This window comes from Takifugu rubripes, chromosome 2 (genome assembly GCF_901000725.2).
Source record: "Takifugu rubripes chromosome 2, fTakRub1.2, whole genome shotgun sequence".
Lineage (NCBI taxonomy): Eukaryota > Metazoa > Chordata > Actinopteri > Tetraodontiformes > Tetraodontidae > Takifugu > Takifugu rubripes.
Window position 1 is genome coordinate 9,391,196 of NC_042286.1, and position 16,450 is coordinate 9,407,645.

Consider the following 16,450-nt stretch of genomic DNA (forward strand, 5'->3'; position numbering starts at 1 on the left):
CGAGTAGTGATGCAGGGAGAGTCAATATACTGATTTCAGAGGAGGTTCCTCAGGAGAGAAAATGATGGGACGACACCCTGTCAGCTACAATAATGCTATAATTGTCTGCCCGTGTGCCAACCTGAGATGAGAATAGATGCTGGAGCTGATGCTGCTGGGACATTGTGCCACACTAACCCAGGTAATTGGGAGTAGATGATGCCTGAATTGTTCATTTTGTTAACAGGGAGTAAATTCACACATGCACAAACTCCTACGAAGACAGTAAAACAACCCAAAATTCACACTGGAGCCTAAATTTAACACCCAACATGGCAAATGAACATTAGATACAGGGAACAAATGTACCTGAGGATGTGGAAGCATTTGCTTCCTGTCTCGGAGGAGGTAAAGGTCTCTTCCTGTGTCCCTCAGACTCTGATGGCCGTTCCACAGTGACCGGCAGTGCAGGCAGGGTCCACTGAGGTTTGGGTCGTGCAACTTCATCTCGTAGGTCGTCCTGTGGAGTTACTTTGTGTGGTCCTGGTCTGGAGCCAGAGGATCCCATTCTGTTCCTGCGTGTCCTGAAATAATGAATTCTGCACTATAACTGTGTTATAGCCTATCCCACCTCCGGAGGTTTTTGACACTCCTATGAAGCATTCAGCCGCAGTCTGTCAGACGCAGACTAACTTTCCTTTAAAACAGAATCTCTGACCTGACTCATTGATTCCTGCTCTGCCCCCACAAAAAAAATCTTTGAGTCGAGGCTTGAAATCCCATCATTTGTCCTGAACCTTGTCTGGCCGGTGTGAAAATAAACGATTTTTTTGCAGCAGTTAGAAGGACAAGTGTGCACGTTAAATTACCATCTTCATACTTGTCTTTGTGATTATAACAAGCTTGGTTTCTATGGCAACTCTCCCCACAGGCTCCATCACATGACATATCGTAATGCTTGAAGGAACTTTGTAATTCCCAACACCCCTCCCACGGAAAAGCCTTTAAATGACATGTCAGGTAGTAGCTAAATTTCATTTAACCAGCCATTTAATACACCTGTAGCTGGTATTTTTTTGGTGCTATATACCCTGAAATGTATCCAATGGGGCAATCTATATATTCCTTTTTTGTTACAGAGAGGAAATATGGTCTGTAGAGGGATTGCAGAGGAATGTGAACATTTTTAGACATCTATTCAAACTGAAAACCACTCTCAAAAGTGGTTTAGTCCAATTTCATGTAAGTAACCTTCAATGTGACATCACTGTTCAGAGAATAAGACAAGGACATTTTTGGTTCTGGGAAACTGTGATTTTTGTTTTTAATCAGCCGATACTTTTGACCCTTTTTAATCTCAACTCTGTTTCTTTCAGTAAACATTCACATCTATGTTGTATCCACACACCAATAATCACAATGACTTTTTACACAGCAGTCAGTGCAGGTTAAACATTTGTTTTATTAGAAAAAAAAGAGCCTGTACATCAAGCATACTATAACTGTCATGTCTTGTTTTTATTAGTATTCAATAAGACTTAAAATAATGCTCTCATTGATACAGACTTAAATTAATACAATACATGTAAGGTTGAGCTGAACTTGCCCTGCCAGTATTAATATTCACAGAATACAGTCTGCAGAGCAGGTCAGAAGGCATCTTTGTAGAAGAAGCTCTTGGTTAGAATGCGTGCAAGAAACAGAACCAAGCATGGCATGAAACTAAACAACACCCCATAGTTTGTAGAGGACCTCAGCCCCCCATCTTGGAATAAAATGAGGTTCCAAATGCAGCTCCAGCTTACAGTTTACTCCAAAGTCCATGTGGAGTGAACATCCCACCACGGGTTATACGTCATGCCAAGGGAATGGAGACAGCGCCGTTTGCTCGACTCCGGCTCCTGGTGTTAACGCTGGACTCCGTGAGCTCCTCGCCGTGCTCCTCTGACTTCTTTTCCGCGATGTTTGACAGGAAACGCAGAGTGACCGAGTCCCACTCCTCTGGCAGCAGCAGCAGCAGGAAGCCCAGGCAGATGATGCAGGTGGCTGCGAGACGCACCACGCTGAAGATCACCTCGTGTTTCAGAACGTCCACAGCTGCAGATGAGAAGGAGAAACACAAACAAGCGCAAATAAATTACACTGTGCTGCTGTAAGAAGATGAGCGTGGACAAACACGGCTTATTATCAGCGAGTGATCCACTTTATCCCATGTGTCCTTGTGCTCTTTACTCAAGGACAAAGGGTCATAACCTTCAGTTCTTGATATAGTCAATCAGTCAAGAAGGCCATGACAACCTCATCCTTATCAGGAGAACAGTTACGTCAACAGTTAAGTCACATGGATGATTGATTAAATTGAGCCGTTAATGTGAAAAAGCCAGCATACACAAGCTGAGCCCTAATGGAATGTTCTGGGGCCACTCAGCGCGTAGGGGTCGGTACCGTACGAAAGACCATGCCTGCATTGCCAGGAACACTGAGCAGTGTTCCTATGGAGATGAGAATAGGATATGTCAGCACCACACCAACGTGGACCAGGATGTTGAACACTGGAGGCAACAGGAAAAACATGCACATTTACCTTTATGATGGGGAATTAGTGATTGATTAGTGGTCTAATGTAACTACATAGAAGATGAGGGAAAAAAACTTTGTTTCTGATCTTCTGACCCTCACCCAGCCACAGTCCCGCCAGGCCGCACATGTACCCCCACGGCAGCGAGGACAGTGAGCCCCAGTGCTCCACCTTGGTAAAGTAGAGAATGAGCGGCACGCCGGAGATGAAGACGAGGTTGAACACACCCATCGTGGAGAGAAAGTGAGCCACCTCTCCGAGGTTGGCGCTGCCCAGGAACATCTTCAGCAGTACCTGTGTGAGAAACATCCACCTGCTCACACAAACCAGCGCCTGTACTGGTTTGTGTGGAACCGAATGGTTCCGTCTAACCTTGTAGAGAGCCGATGTTGAAGCCGACCCTACAGCCAAGGCCACGCCCACAAAGGAATCGCCATGGAAACCATCTGCATAAGCCATCATGACGATGCCGGTGATGGCCATTATTGCTGCCACGATCTGAATGAGAGAATAAGAGCCATCACTTCAGTTCAGGGAAAGGCAAATCTGTCATTAAAATTGTCCAGATCACATTTCTCATACGGACCCTCACACCCATGAATCGATCCTTCAGAACGATCCAGGACAGAAGAAAGACGAAGGCCTTGTGGCAGCAGTAGAGGGCCGACACGTCAGTGGCGGTCAGCTTCTTCAAAGCCAGGAGGTAAAGGTAGTTGGTCAGTGTACACAAGATGGAGAAAGGCGCCGTCCTCTTCACGAAGAGCTTGAGGGTCATCCCGTCTTCTCCAAAGAGCCTGCTGCACTCCCTTCAAAAGACCAGAGAGGGACACAAGTCACGCCTGCCTGTCTGCAGCTGGAACAGGGTCTCTGCTTTCAGGAGCACTGTGGCTTGATGATAAAATGCTGGTTGCTTCGTTTCCTGGTTCCTCGTGGACCACCACGTCATTTTGTCTTTGCATTTCCTCTGGAATATTAAAAGCACCGAGGCCTTTGAGGATTACTGGTAGTGCTGCTGCAGTAAGCCGATACTCGCTTTAATGTAAGAGAATTGTTTTTTCCACCGCTCTAGTTGTTAATGCATCAAAAAATTGTTTAAAATGCAGCAAATAGCAACGGCTCGGAAATAGCTTTTACTGAAATAATGGAAGATCATTGGATTTTTTTTTTTTAAATCTCTGGTGTTTACCTGAATTTCTGAATGGGCGTCTGTTTCTCCCGTGTGATGACAACATTCCCGGAGTAGTAGATGGGGAAGAACAGGATGTTCCAGTTGCTGCTGAACCAGGAGATGAAGAAGGGGCAGGAGAACGACTGGAAGGTCAGCTTCACCACCTGGGTGGTGCCGACCCAGGAGGAGGACACACACAGCACCATCAGCAGGCCGCCCAACACCTTCAGAGCTGTGTTGGCACATGTCTGATAGGAGCTGCTCTCTCTGCTGGACTCACTTCCAGGGGTCTCTGCGTGGGAATCGGAGCCATCCTCCCCTGATAGAGAAGAGAAATACTTCATTATATATATTATATTTAAAACACTTCAACACTTTTCTTTAAAACACTCTCATCATAACTACTGTTTTATCATTTTTGGCCCAATAAAAAAACTTGCCACGTTATATATTGTGGAGCTGTAATGTTTTAACTCATTACTCTAATAGCACGTCATAAATGATGTGTGAAAGCCTGAGCCTGGTATTAGAATTATTCAGAGTTGGATAGAGTCCACATCTTCTTGGCTGTAGCGCAAGAGCCATTATCAACCGGACGCCCTTGGAGGTCACAACTGCGAGTCTTGCTGTGACAGCGTTCACTGTCAAAATGTGTGGGGTTAGCATTGTGGCCGCATGTGTCATAAATGAAGCTACTTATCTATAATTAGCACCCCTGGTGAAGGAGCACACACCCCGTGTTGTCAGGTATGCACTGAAACCTGACACACACACACAACCCAACAGCAGCCACATGACATTCCTGAGAAAGTCATGGCAACCTTGACCTGGACCGATCAATCAATGTGGATGGATGGATGGATGGATGGATGGATGGATGGATGGATGGATGGATGGATGGATGGATGGATGGATGGATGGATGGATGGATGGATGGATGGATGGATGGATGGATGGATCCATCACTGCTGTGGCCCCTCAGAGCCATTTAGATAATAATGCCTTGCTAATGTCAGTCAGTTTATTGAACTGTTTTCTTTTAAAAGTTTTAAAAGTGTATTAGGTAAAAACAGGAGATTCATTTGTGAGACAGTTAGAACTGTTACAGACTGTTTGAACCGATTTCTAATCAATTTGTATTTTTGTTCCAACATTATTTAGAATCTTTATTTGCAAAAACGTGTTGCTGAGTAACAAAGGGAGAGAATGAGCCGCTCAGATTAAATCACCTTATGTTACCTCCTGAAGCAAAAGCTTAAACTTCTAAAAGCCTTCAGTCACAGCAGGAACACTAAATCAAGCTAATGAGCCTGTTGGTTGCTAACACGAGAACAGACCTGAAATCTCTGCACGAGTAAAAGGTAAAAGTTTACTTTGGAACCTATTCTAAACCAGTAGATTGGTGACCATGAGGGTCCACCTGGTGCCTTTAGCTTCAGTGACATTACTGTTTTATCTGATAAAAGCAGCGTTTATGGCCACATTTCTGTGTTCCTTTTAGGTGAGTTTGCAGAAAAAGTTTCAAAAAACACAATAACAGCAAAGCATTAACATTCCTGTGAGTGTGGTTTAAGGTGTAAGGCCATAGTCCTGGAATTATGATTCAAGCGTTAATATCAGCGATGAGGTCACAGAAGGAACTGAACTGGGGCTAACTGAACAAAGTTTAATTCTAATTTAAAACACTGATTTCCAAAAGCACAATAGCCGACCTGTTTCCAGAACCAAGAGCAGGCTACATTTGAAAGCGCTGACACGGGGTCATTCCATTAATGAAATCACCACTCTTGCATTGGGACCACTAACGGGGTTTTTTTCTGCTCTGGGTGACGCAGCCTCCCGCTCAAACCTCACATTTTAATCCATCCTCCGTTTTATCCCCTCACCGCTGACATTGATGGATGTTCAATCCAATATGGAGCCCGCAGGCGTGATTGCAGCATTCCGCAGATGCTCGATCTTTTTCGGAATTAGGGCAAAGTTGTGACAGAGGATGTCTGGACAGAGCAGGTTAAACAATATGTGCTTAATGGACGTTTAAACTGTCCATGATGAGTGTGTCAGAGCCCTGATTTAACACCCATTAATATGATATTTTAGGTCAGGCTAACACATGCGCTTACGCCGGCGTATAGAAATGGCGTCCTGAGACCTGGTTGGTTGAGTTTACCTTCAGAGATGGGGCAGGTCAGGACCTGAGTGCTGTATGAGCTGAGAGGAGCCACTCGCGCTGAGTGCTTCTTCATCCTCCACTGGGGGCACGAGACTGTCCTTCGATGTGAAGTGTGTATGTGCGTGTGCGCCCGTGTGCGTGCGTGTGTCCGCTGCACACTCAGCAGCTGGTCCCGCGCGCTCTGTGCATCCTCGGGCTCCTGACTCCACAGCTTCTTCTTCTCGCTCCGGTTTGGCCCCCTTCTCTGTCAACTCTTCTGCCTCCTTCTCAACATGCAGTCGTGACTCCCCGCTCCTCTCCGGGTTTGCCGCTCCGTCACCGGCGCTCTTGCCGTCTCCGCGTCCGCCCGGGTGGTGACACGGCTCCGGCGGGCCTGGCTCGGAGGAAGTGGAGTGAAGTGGCGCCCTCACACTGGTGCACTGTCATGCCTTGATCCAAACGCCACCACTGTCTCCAAGGGAGACTGAGCTTCAAGTGTGTGTGGCATGGTGCAATCACTCTCTCATCTCTTTCCATCCTCCACCTCCTCTTTTCTGTCCGTCTGTCTGTCTTCTCCCCTCCTCTTCTTGAGCTGCACAAATCAGCAGCTTTGTTTGGAAGGTAACCAAGCAGCCCCGGCTAATTATGCTGCGTTAGCTGCCGCCCCTCCTTCTCTCCTTCCTGCTCTCCGCTCTGTTCTACCTGACCAGACTGCTTTCACCCCTTCCCCTCCCTCTATAAGCTCTTGTCCTCCCTCAGTGCCTCTCACTTCAATACTTCATGAAGGATATGCATTTATCAACAATGAAAGCAAAAATTACACTGTTATTACACACTTGTTACTATCTCTGAACTGTAAATACTACTAAAATGTCATATACATACATATTGGTCAATAAATCAGCATATTTAAATGATTCAGCGTTAATAATTCATCATATCAACACTTCAAATGGGTGAACTCAAAGATTATGCTTTAAGCTTCGAAGTGACTGGAAATACTGTTTAATATTAATCAAATTGCTGTCAATTCACAGGAAATGTTTAAAATATAATAATCTGAGGAAGACTGTGTCGAAACTTTCACGCCATCACGCCTTTTATTCCCCATGATCCCATCATTTTATTTGGAAAGAAAGCTGAAGGCTGGGAAACCACCGACCCAAAAACAGGTTTGCATCCATGTTTAGAGACAAACACTCTGGAGTGACAGCGACGCGTCTGATGATGAATTGACGACCTTTTTTAACTAAATGGGAGGTGGCCAGTGAAGCCTGCTGCTGTGGCTTCAGTCACATTTCAGCTCTCTTGAAGCCTCGATCAGCTGTGACCATCCTGCAGAACTTTGATTTAAAGCTGCAGGAAATGGTAAATATAATTGCATCAGACTGTTCACAATATAAACTTTAATAGTCTGAGCCAATGAGTGACGGAAAGCGGCCTACAGACAGCTTTAACTCATTAAAAATGCAGTCTGAATGAGTAATTTGTTATGGTCAATGAAAAATACGAGAGTATTTGGCCATTTCTGGAGGAGAGTTGGGGGAAGCACTCTCATCAGCAGCCAGTCTGGACCTGAGGAAGACCGTCCCGGGTCATCGGAGTCGACGTGGTCGGTGTTTCCATCTCAAGGAAAGTCCTCCGGCCATTCAATCCCTCGCTGCGGTTCAGGGGCTGAATTGACACAAACATCCCTGATAGCTCTTCAGTAGTGATACGCAAGTGTCTGCAGTCAGCTGCACGAGGCCCTGCAGCCTGTAACATTATCTTCAGATAACCTATAGTCGCCCTCAGCGGGTAAATCGATATTAACCAGGCAGGGAAGAGCAGCAGCTTTTGGGAAGCAGAGACAAACTTCACCTGTGTGATGTGTGAGATGTGCAGAGGTGTCTTGGTTGTTTTGTTAAGATAGGAAATGTACAGCCCCCCCCCCCCCCCCCCCCAAGATCCCTGTCATTATATCCATATCACTCCGAGCCCCCTCCCCTCCTGTCTGCTTCTACTCTCCGATGCTCATCAAGCCAAAGTTCTGGCACGCATTCAGAGAGGACAGCAGATCAGAGTGCTTCTCTGTGCATCCTCCAGGCTGCCACTGAGGGACTCTGGCTCTTTTTACAATAAGGGGAAAAAAATATGCTGGGCTGTGTTCTGCTAACGTTATGAGTGTGAGTTCACGGTTACCAGCGAATCTGAGGAGTTCTTGTTGTCATTTTGAGGCGTTAGGGCCAAACTTCAGTCGTCATTTAATTAAAATGTTTGTGCAGTAAGTGAATGAGGCGACCTCCTTAAACAAATGTTTATTAAGGTGTAAGCAGGGGATGAGCCGGGGCATGGATCTCAGGAGACAAGGAGGATTAAAGATAAAAGTAGTCCTGCTGATGAGTGGAGACAGGAGGGTGGTCAACAAAACCATCGAGTCAGCACAGCACAGCACAGGGTGCTAAATGCTAACAGATTAAAATACCAGGAACACGGGTTCCAGGTATTCACAATGCAGGGGGACGTAGTACCCTTTCATATATTAGACCAGGCCCTCAAGCTGATTATTCATTAATGCTAAACAACATTGTGTGGTTTTTTGGCTCCTAAATTGTCTTTTGCAGCATCACGCTACATTATCGCGGTGAACACGTGAATCGGTTTCACCGTCATGACCTCATGTGCTGTAACTGATCAAAAGAAACTGACACAATGACGCCCCTGCATCCCAGATCAAAGCAGCAAATACTCCAGATCTCAGGCGCCTCGTTCTTCCCCTCCATAGCAACAGTGGGCCTCCTGTACACTCACAATTCGTGCCCTATTGTTATTCAGATGAACTGATCATCAGCTTATGGTGCAGGCTCCTTTGTGTTTCAGCCCTCTGTCTAGCTCATCACAGCTCACAGAGGACCAGGAGCAGAGACCAGGAAGGACAACCAAACACTGCCACAACATGCAGACATGAGGACACCTAGTGGTGAGTGTCAAGGAAATCTCTCTCGGACACGGGCTCATTGATTCATTTGTCATAGAAAACAAAATGCTGTGCGCGGCCATGTGGTGCGATACAGAGTTCATGTGTGTCTAATGGCCATCAAGACATGGTTCTAGCTTAACTAGCAGCACTATAGTTGGTCATGTCGACATATGATTTAATCTATATTTCGATGCCATATAAATAACTGCACAAACCACAGTGTAGACTAGATTTACAGTTTCCAAACAAAATAATTGCAGTCAAGATGGGCTCTTGGGACCCCTAATTGTCTCAGCTCAGTGAGTTGTCTCTGCAAAATCTCCTTAGTCCTTAATGAGTTTCCTTCTAAATTATGCGTCCCTTTAATTTTCAGGAAAACATGCAAACACGAGATTTAATGACAGTTATTCTGATTTTTACATGCATGATGTGGCTTACACTGACGTAGACTCTATAAGTATTTGTGTCCGAAGTTAATGGTTCACTGGCTGCTTTAAAGGGACACATTTTTGTTTTTCTTGGGGGAATTACACCACCACAAGGCGGCAGTGTTGCCCCAGCTTGTAACGTCGGTGCTGCGCTTGATCATGATGGAGCGTCTATTAAGAACTTTTCACGTGCTCCCACCTATTATGTAATATTATGTTTGCAACTATAGGAAAAGCAATGAAACCAAGTGCTGGGATCAGTCGAATTTTTTTCTTCTGACAAGCAAACGCTGCAGCCTTTTACCGAGAGCACAACTGCACAAGTGCGGGCGGAGGAATATTGCTTCCCTTACTTGCAGGTTTTTTTTTTTCTGTTTAATCATTATGTTTGCTCATTCCCAGGAGCATGTGAGACTAACAGCACTCCAAGAGTCATCCAGGCAAGGCTCATATGCCATTAGATGCTGGGCCAGTTATAAATAGCAGCGACAGAGCAGGCATGGGAACGGGACAGTCCAGAATAATTACATGCATGTACAGAATATTGAAGGTAAGGTTTGGGTGTAATAAAACGAACATTTCCATCTCGAGATCGGTGGATTCGGGCTTCTTTTAATATGCACAGCCAGACACCGATAAGCAGAGGCATGATCAATATTTCGCTTCTAGAATAAAATGCTCATTTAACAAATGCCATGCAGAGATTGATTCTCTGAGCCTTCTTCCATCATCTTCCTCGGAGGGCCTGCGGGTTCTGTGTTTTTTATTACTCTTTCCTGCCTTTTACCTGCTCGCTCAGATGGAAACGTCTATATTACTGATTCTATTTTCCTCCAAGAGTCGAAGCATGTCAGAGCCGAGGAGACGGTGATGTTTTGTTTTCAGAACATGCTGAGGTGGCTGTTTTAGGGCCCAACATGGGGGTCTACACGAATGGAATGAGCTGAGCAGGGGTGCTGTTGTCATTCCTATTCTTATTTATTATCCTTTCAGACAAATAAAAAGCATCAGTGTTGTACTCCTCGTAAGAAGAGCTCCCCCGCCACCAAATGTAGTGCATGATACTCCTTACAGGCATCCTCCCTTTCAACACAGATGGCAAGTGGCAAAATTAAACTGGCACCAGAATTTTCCTAAATATATCATTAGCCCACAGGCTCGGCGGGATGAGCCAACTGTTCTGTTTACATGCTTCTTTTGTCTCGCCGTGATCAACAGATTGAAAGAGGTATGCTTTTCAATTAGAAGTTAACAAAATGTAGCAAATGAGGGCGTCTTGTCTTGTTTGTAAGAAGCGAGGAGGACGTGCGCACACAAGAGCCTTTTAGTCCGACTCCTCCACAGGCGACAGCGTGATCAATAGCTGCGCAAGCAGAAAATAGGGTGACAAGTACGCTGCCCTGAGGAACACCTTCTGTTGACTCTGGCTCACACAGGGAATAAACAAGGAAATCAGTTGATGGATGGGTGGAGGAGCACATGGCTGCAGATGGTGGTATGTTTTTCTATCTTTTTTTTAATCAAAAAGCTGTTTACAGACGCAGAGGAAGCCATCAGCATCTGCACCTGCTCCTTCCACCAACAGCCATGCATCACTGGTGATGGTCCATTGTTCTCCAGCCAGGGTTCTGAGCCGCCTACATGCCTCTACCTGAGCGACAATTGTTACCCATCAAATGTTACAATAACCTGTTAAAGCAGCAGTCATTTGGAGATAACTTGCTTTACCTTTATGGGTGTGTTACTGGTATCACTATTTCAAGTCTGAAAGTGTTTTTCTTATTCCAGATTCAACTTCGAGACGTCCCGGTCTCATCATGAGTTCCTTCACCTGATTCACAGAGACACTGGAGTAGATCTAATCGTGTGGTTGCGCTTTGCTCAGCCTCTACAGAGAAATCTGTCTACAGCAGGCTCCCCGGGGCGAGGGCCCCCAGCACCCACGCGCTCCCTCAGAGGCTTCAAACAACCCGTGTCAGAGTAACACGTGACGTCACGGAGTACAAGGCCTGCGCGCTGGAGCTGCACGTCACAACACCGGGAGAACATCTCTTAAAGACGTGTACCTCTAAAAGGGGCTTTATGTAACAGCCCCGGGGGGGAAGACGTGGGGGAGATTGCGTGACAAGTCCACCTTACGCGAAACGCACCAGCACCTCCAAAAAGGGAGGCTCGTCAGTGGCATCTACGCTGTTCTCGTAAATGCGTCTCCTCCTTTCACAAGTGGAGATAAAACAAAGGCTGTTACCTAACAGAGGTGAGAAAGTGTCTGTTTGGCTGCAGCAGACCATCTCCTGTCCTGCACACATTATCATAAAGCCATTTGGAAGTCCAGGCCTGACACACACCACTGTACACGGAGTCCTTTTCCTTTGTTACGGCCCCACCGGGAGCAGCAGCATCAACAGCAGGAGGACGTGATGCGCTGAACTGATCAGCCTGCTGAGCATCTAGGATAACCTAAACACCAAAAATGCAATCATGGCCCCTCATTCTGATGGCAGGATTCACAGAGGAAGAGCTGGTGTTGGTCATTTCCTTCCCATCCCCAGAAAAAAATAGTGAAGGTTTAACACCATAAGCACATTATCCACTTTAAACGTAATTAAGACAAATGTAATAATATGCATCGGTGCATGACAACGCTGTGTAACCCTCTCTCTCTTCCTCTCTCACCCTCTCTCTCTCACACACGCACGCACACACTCTCGTGATCCGCTGCATGATCCTCAGAGATGGAGGGATGCGCACAGTCTTTTGACATCGTGCTGCTTTATGCTAAAACGCAGATTTAGATTTTTTTTTTTCATTTTTTGCATTATCCTAAAATACCAATCACAAGTTCTACCTCAATTCATCTCTTATCCATTTCCCTCCCCGCCTCATGGTTTAACTGAATGTTGTCATAAAAATTCCTCTCACACTTGGCAGACATGTGATTGTCGCATCCTCTTATAATTCGGTACTTTTTTTTTTTTTACTCACTTCTGTGGCTGGAGTAGCCCGGGTTGTAGCCGTAGTATCCGGTGATCCTCAGAATCCGGTCCTCGATGTCGTGCACCCCGTTGGCTGTCACTTTGGGGCTGCTGTCCATGAATGCAGTGCCACCGGTCGGCGTCGATTTGCCCGGCAAGTGCGTGTTGTTCAGGGGCTCCAGTCTAATGTCTCCGCTCTCCGAAGCCCCCTCGGCGCTTATCATTGCAGCTCCGGCTGGACAGAGATCAGAGGAGCGAGGAGGTGAGCTCTGAACGCGCCGCCAGAGACCATCACCAATTATCAACAAGAGGACGACGTTCACATTCCTTCAGTGATGCTACCGGACGCAGAGCAAGGTTATCACACTCCGGGAGCTTGCAGACATTAACCACTAGGGGGCGCGACACCACCGATACATATTAGTCACATTAAACAAGAGGAAAAACTTGGCTCTAAGTGACATCCTCCATTAAAAAGTCTGTATTTTAAACATTGAGTGGTAGCTGTGACTTAAATCGATTTTTTAAATGAAAAAAACTTTTGTTCTCACTTTTATCCGGAATGCTTCAAAACTTTTGGGAGAAAGAGGGGAGAGGAAACAAAATGCTGACTCCAACGAGAATTTGGCACCGTTATAACCCCTCCATTGGTTCTACCAAATAATATGCATTCATGAATTATAGATTTTAACTGATATTGAACCCTCTCTTATTTGAATGCATAAATACCCTTTTTTTCCCCAACGCTCCCCCACTTCTCTATAAGTATAATAGCTTCAGGATTATGAAGGGTTTTTTTTATGCCTCATTTGGGGGAAATTTATTCTAAAGTAAAACCCATAACAATCTCTTTTCTTCTTTTCCTCTCTTTTCTTTAGCCACAGGTTCTTGGTCTGGTTCTTGGAAGCTCTGCTCGACTGGATCTCCCAGCTTGCAGATACGGAGGACAGACCAAAAAAAAGAAAAGGAAAAATCTGGGCACCAAATCCAATAACTCAGGATGCAGTATTTCAGTGTCTCCGATACGCCTCTTTCCAAGTCCTCCTCTCTCTCTGTGAAATTGATTCCCAGCGTGTGGAGAATTGGCACGCTGTTGGCATTGTTGTGCAGACACATGCACGCAGTTTACGATGCCCTCGGATGCCAGCCGTGCTCCCCCTCCCTTCCTTTACTCACTGCACCAATCTCCACCCCGTGTTCTTTTGTTTCGGTTTGTTTGTGCTCCAAAAACACTTATCTCACGCGTTCAGTTCAGGGATGGCTTTGTGGCTCCCACAATGAAGTGCCCGAGAAGTTCCTCCACGCCTGTTATCGGGCACTTCCTGAGTCTGTGCAGCTGTAGTCCAAACTAAAGTTTTATTCAGTCACCTACTTTAGTTCTTTTTGTAGTTGCGTGTAACACACACTGAGTTATTCTTTTTCTCATACAGAACTGATGCTGCTCCATTAAACAGATGTACCCCACTCGCAGCCAAATCTGCCCTCTGACAGCAGTGGGCTCATTAAAAGCACTTTGCAGCCCACATTAAGAAAGCCGTTTATGCATCAGCGGTGTCAGCGCAGGCTCTGGCTGTTTGTTTGAATTCATACGTGTAGCATGGCAGCGCACACAACTGACACAATTAAACAACGTCTACGGAATCCACCAAAGAAATCACCCCAGGAAGATGAATGCAAGCGCCTGAACAGCCTCTCTAATTGTCTCTGAAGCCTCGCCGATGGATGGGAGGCTCTTCAACACACCAGACAACATGATTAGCATTCGGAGCCCCCGACACAAATTACTTTCCTCACCTTTATCTTCTCTAACCTCTTTGGCTGAGAGAAGAATTACCAGCTCCGCATATTATCCTCGGATCACTGAACCCTTCCAGGCCTGCTGGTTTGTTAGTTCTGGAGTTCTGACCGTAACCATCTCTCCGCAGTGTCCAGCTCTCCAGAAAACAGAATCCTCAGTCAAAGTAAAATTAAAGGACACACTGAGGAGACAATATGTCCCAAGAGCCGGAGCCAGTACCAGAAGCAACCGCCCCCCACAGGGCCCCAAGGAAGTCACCTTAGAGATCAGTGACCGACTCTCTAGCCACTTGCTGTATAAATATTCAATGTGCTCTAAAGATAACCTGGCTTGTGCAGCGAGGAGGGAGAACGAGGGTTGTCGGGCACAAGAAAAGGTTGTCGTTGTTGTTCTGAATCCAGCGAGCAGAAATTTGCCAGCCGCAAAGGTTGCATTTGAAAGATCAGTAAATATTTAAAACCTTTGATCGGCCCTCTCCGGTAACATATGGCTTTAATTACAGAGTGCGGAAGGAGTGATAACTTAAAAGAACAAATCGTTCCATCGCTGCAAGTTTGCAAATGAACAATTGGCCCCTAAGGCAGACGCCGTGTGATGGGCTGCCAGAATAACGGCACCGCTACGCAGAGCGCCAATTTTACTTTCTGTCTTCATCCATCGTGTCGGGGGGCGAGATGAAATGTCGCCATGTCCTTTGAAGCCTTGCACGACCTTTCTTTGTTGTCTCCATACAGAATAAAGGCTTGCCGAGCAGCCTATAGGATTTCCTTTTCCTCTCAGATCAGGAACTAACGTGGCCTAGAGGAGCTGATTAGCAAATGAGCTGCCTTGCTCCCTTTTCAGGATGCCAGTCAGCATATGAATAAAATATACAATGACCAGGCTGTATTTTTAAAAATAGACCACAAACAGACCACGGCCTCGACTCCCGAGTCTCGCTGCTTCATGTTTGTTTCAACATGCTTTCAGCCGACTCCAGTCGAACACGCAGCCACACGTGCGCCACATCAGGCCCATCGGGCAATTAGTGCGGCAATCATGGCCGCTCAGCGTAAGCGTTTTTGCATCATGCAATTTTCATTGGTAACTACCTGGGTGTCACCTCCCTGAAGGTCACAATATCCACATGTGTCCTCATGCTGTTAAACCTGTAAACATGATTTAAGCCTGCCTGACGGGGGGCACGATGCAGGTCGTCCAAACCCTGAACAACATGTGGCTTTTGCGTAAGAATGCACCTGACTTTGGTGTCGTGCTGCCTAAGGAGAGGAAAAAATCATTAGAAGTCACTGCATAGATAACAGCGGTTCCATCACGCTGGAAGGAGATTGATCTGTTTGAAATGTTCTGTATTTCAAAGGGAGCTGCTGCCATTTTCAGCTTATCAAACTAGACAAAAACCTCAAACTGCTCATGTAAAATGATCCGATATTTCAAATCTGGGAGTGGGGAAATCCGACGATGAATCCAATGTCCCTGAATAATACAACATTTCCAATAATTGATGCATGTGTCTCAGATGTCCTTCCTCTCCCCGCTGTCCTTAGCTTTCATGCGCATTTGCATAAATTCCAATTTCACTTAATCAGGTTGGAGTAAAACAAAAAAAGCACCAGAGAGGAATAGCCTGATATCTTTTTCAAATTGCACATAAATCAGTTTTAAACGAAACGCCGACAGCAGAGAGACTCCATTTAGAGTTGGCAGCAGAGCCAAATGTTGGTTTTTTTTCTTTGAACCACACCATTCATCAACTACAAGCTGACCAGATAAGTATCTCATTCTGTCTGAATCATTTAGATGAACCAACATCACCAAAACTATATTCAAAGTCACCTTAAAATCCGATTGTTAGCTTGGTGTTCCTGGTAGTGGGTGAGCTCTCTATAAATCCGAGATAAAAACACACATGTGAGAGGGTCTTTGATTGTCATCATGGTGTCACATGTCTGCGTTCTCACTGCGGTCGCTGGCGGAATTCCTCTGGGTGCCGTTTAACTTCATGATGCCGCCGCTGCAGATCAATGGCCTTCAGAGGTAAGAAAATGAAATCCCTCAGATGGAGCTTTCCTGCAAGCTTCACCCCCTTCTTCCTTGCTGCAGTCACGATTATGTCATTCCAGTGCGGCATTGAGTCTGATTGTCCCTTGTGCTCATCAATATTAGCTGAGGGCATCGCTGTTTCTGTGCCAGCAGTGAATCTGAATGATTTTTGGACAGTTGGGAGATGCCGTCAGCAGATCGAAGTGAAAACTCTCTGTGTTTTGCACCATTTGAGACCAGCAGAATGGTTTAAGAGAGGATGTTGGTCACTGTGAATAAATAAAACAACGTTTGGGTGATTCTGTAATTGTAAACATTGCTAATGGAGCCATATTGATCCTCTGCCAACTAATCATGTTCGGCTGTTACA

The 16,450-nt window shown here is 45.9% G+C and overlaps 1 protein-coding gene across 4 annotated transcripts; it reads right to left on the reverse strand.

Annotated features, from left to right (window-relative positions):
* Positions 1–1,288: 1,288 nt before the first annotated feature.
* On the reverse strand, positions 1,289–14,177 carry slc35f4 (solute carrier family 35 member F4). 4 transcript variants are annotated; one of them, XM_029833026.1, is made up of 7 exons: positions 14,034–14,177; positions 12,250–12,474; positions 3,744–4,044; positions 3,144–3,363; positions 2,659–3,055; positions 2,442–2,531; positions 1,289–2,076 (listed from the first exon to the last, which is right to left on the reverse strand). In XM_029833026.1, exons 2-7 carry the CDS (start codon positions 12,461–12,463, stop codon positions 1,835–1,837), a joined length of 1,464 nt encoding a protein of 487 aa, XP_029688886.1. In that variant the 5' UTR covers positions 12,464–12,474; positions 14,034–14,177; the 3' UTR covers positions 1,289–1,834. The 4 variants fall into 4 exon arrangements, with proteins under 4 accessions (XP_029688886.1, XP_003962691.2, XP_029688885.1 ...); XM_003962642.2 differs by lacking the exon at positions 14,034–14,177 and having other exon boundaries at positions 2,659–2,851; positions 2,930–3,055; positions 12,250–12,591; XM_029833025.1 differs by lacking the exon at positions 14,034–14,177 and having other exon boundaries at positions 12,250–12,591.
* Between the last annotated feature and the right edge of the window lie 2,273 nt (positions 14,178–16,450).

Coding starts and splice junctions, on each gene's coding strand:
- slc35f4 (XM_029833026.1), bottom strand. CDS start 12,463: ATGATAAGCGCCGAGGGGGCTTCGGAGAGCGGAGACATTAGACTGGAG. Junction 3,364..3,743: donor ACGCCCATTCAGAAATTCAG/GTAAACACCAGA, acceptor GGTCTTTTGAAG/GGAGTGCAGCAGGCTCTTTG. Junction 2,077..2,441: donor CAGTGTTCCTGGCAATGCAG/GCATGGTCTTTC, acceptor TCTCATCTGCAG/CTGTGGACGTTCTGAAACAC.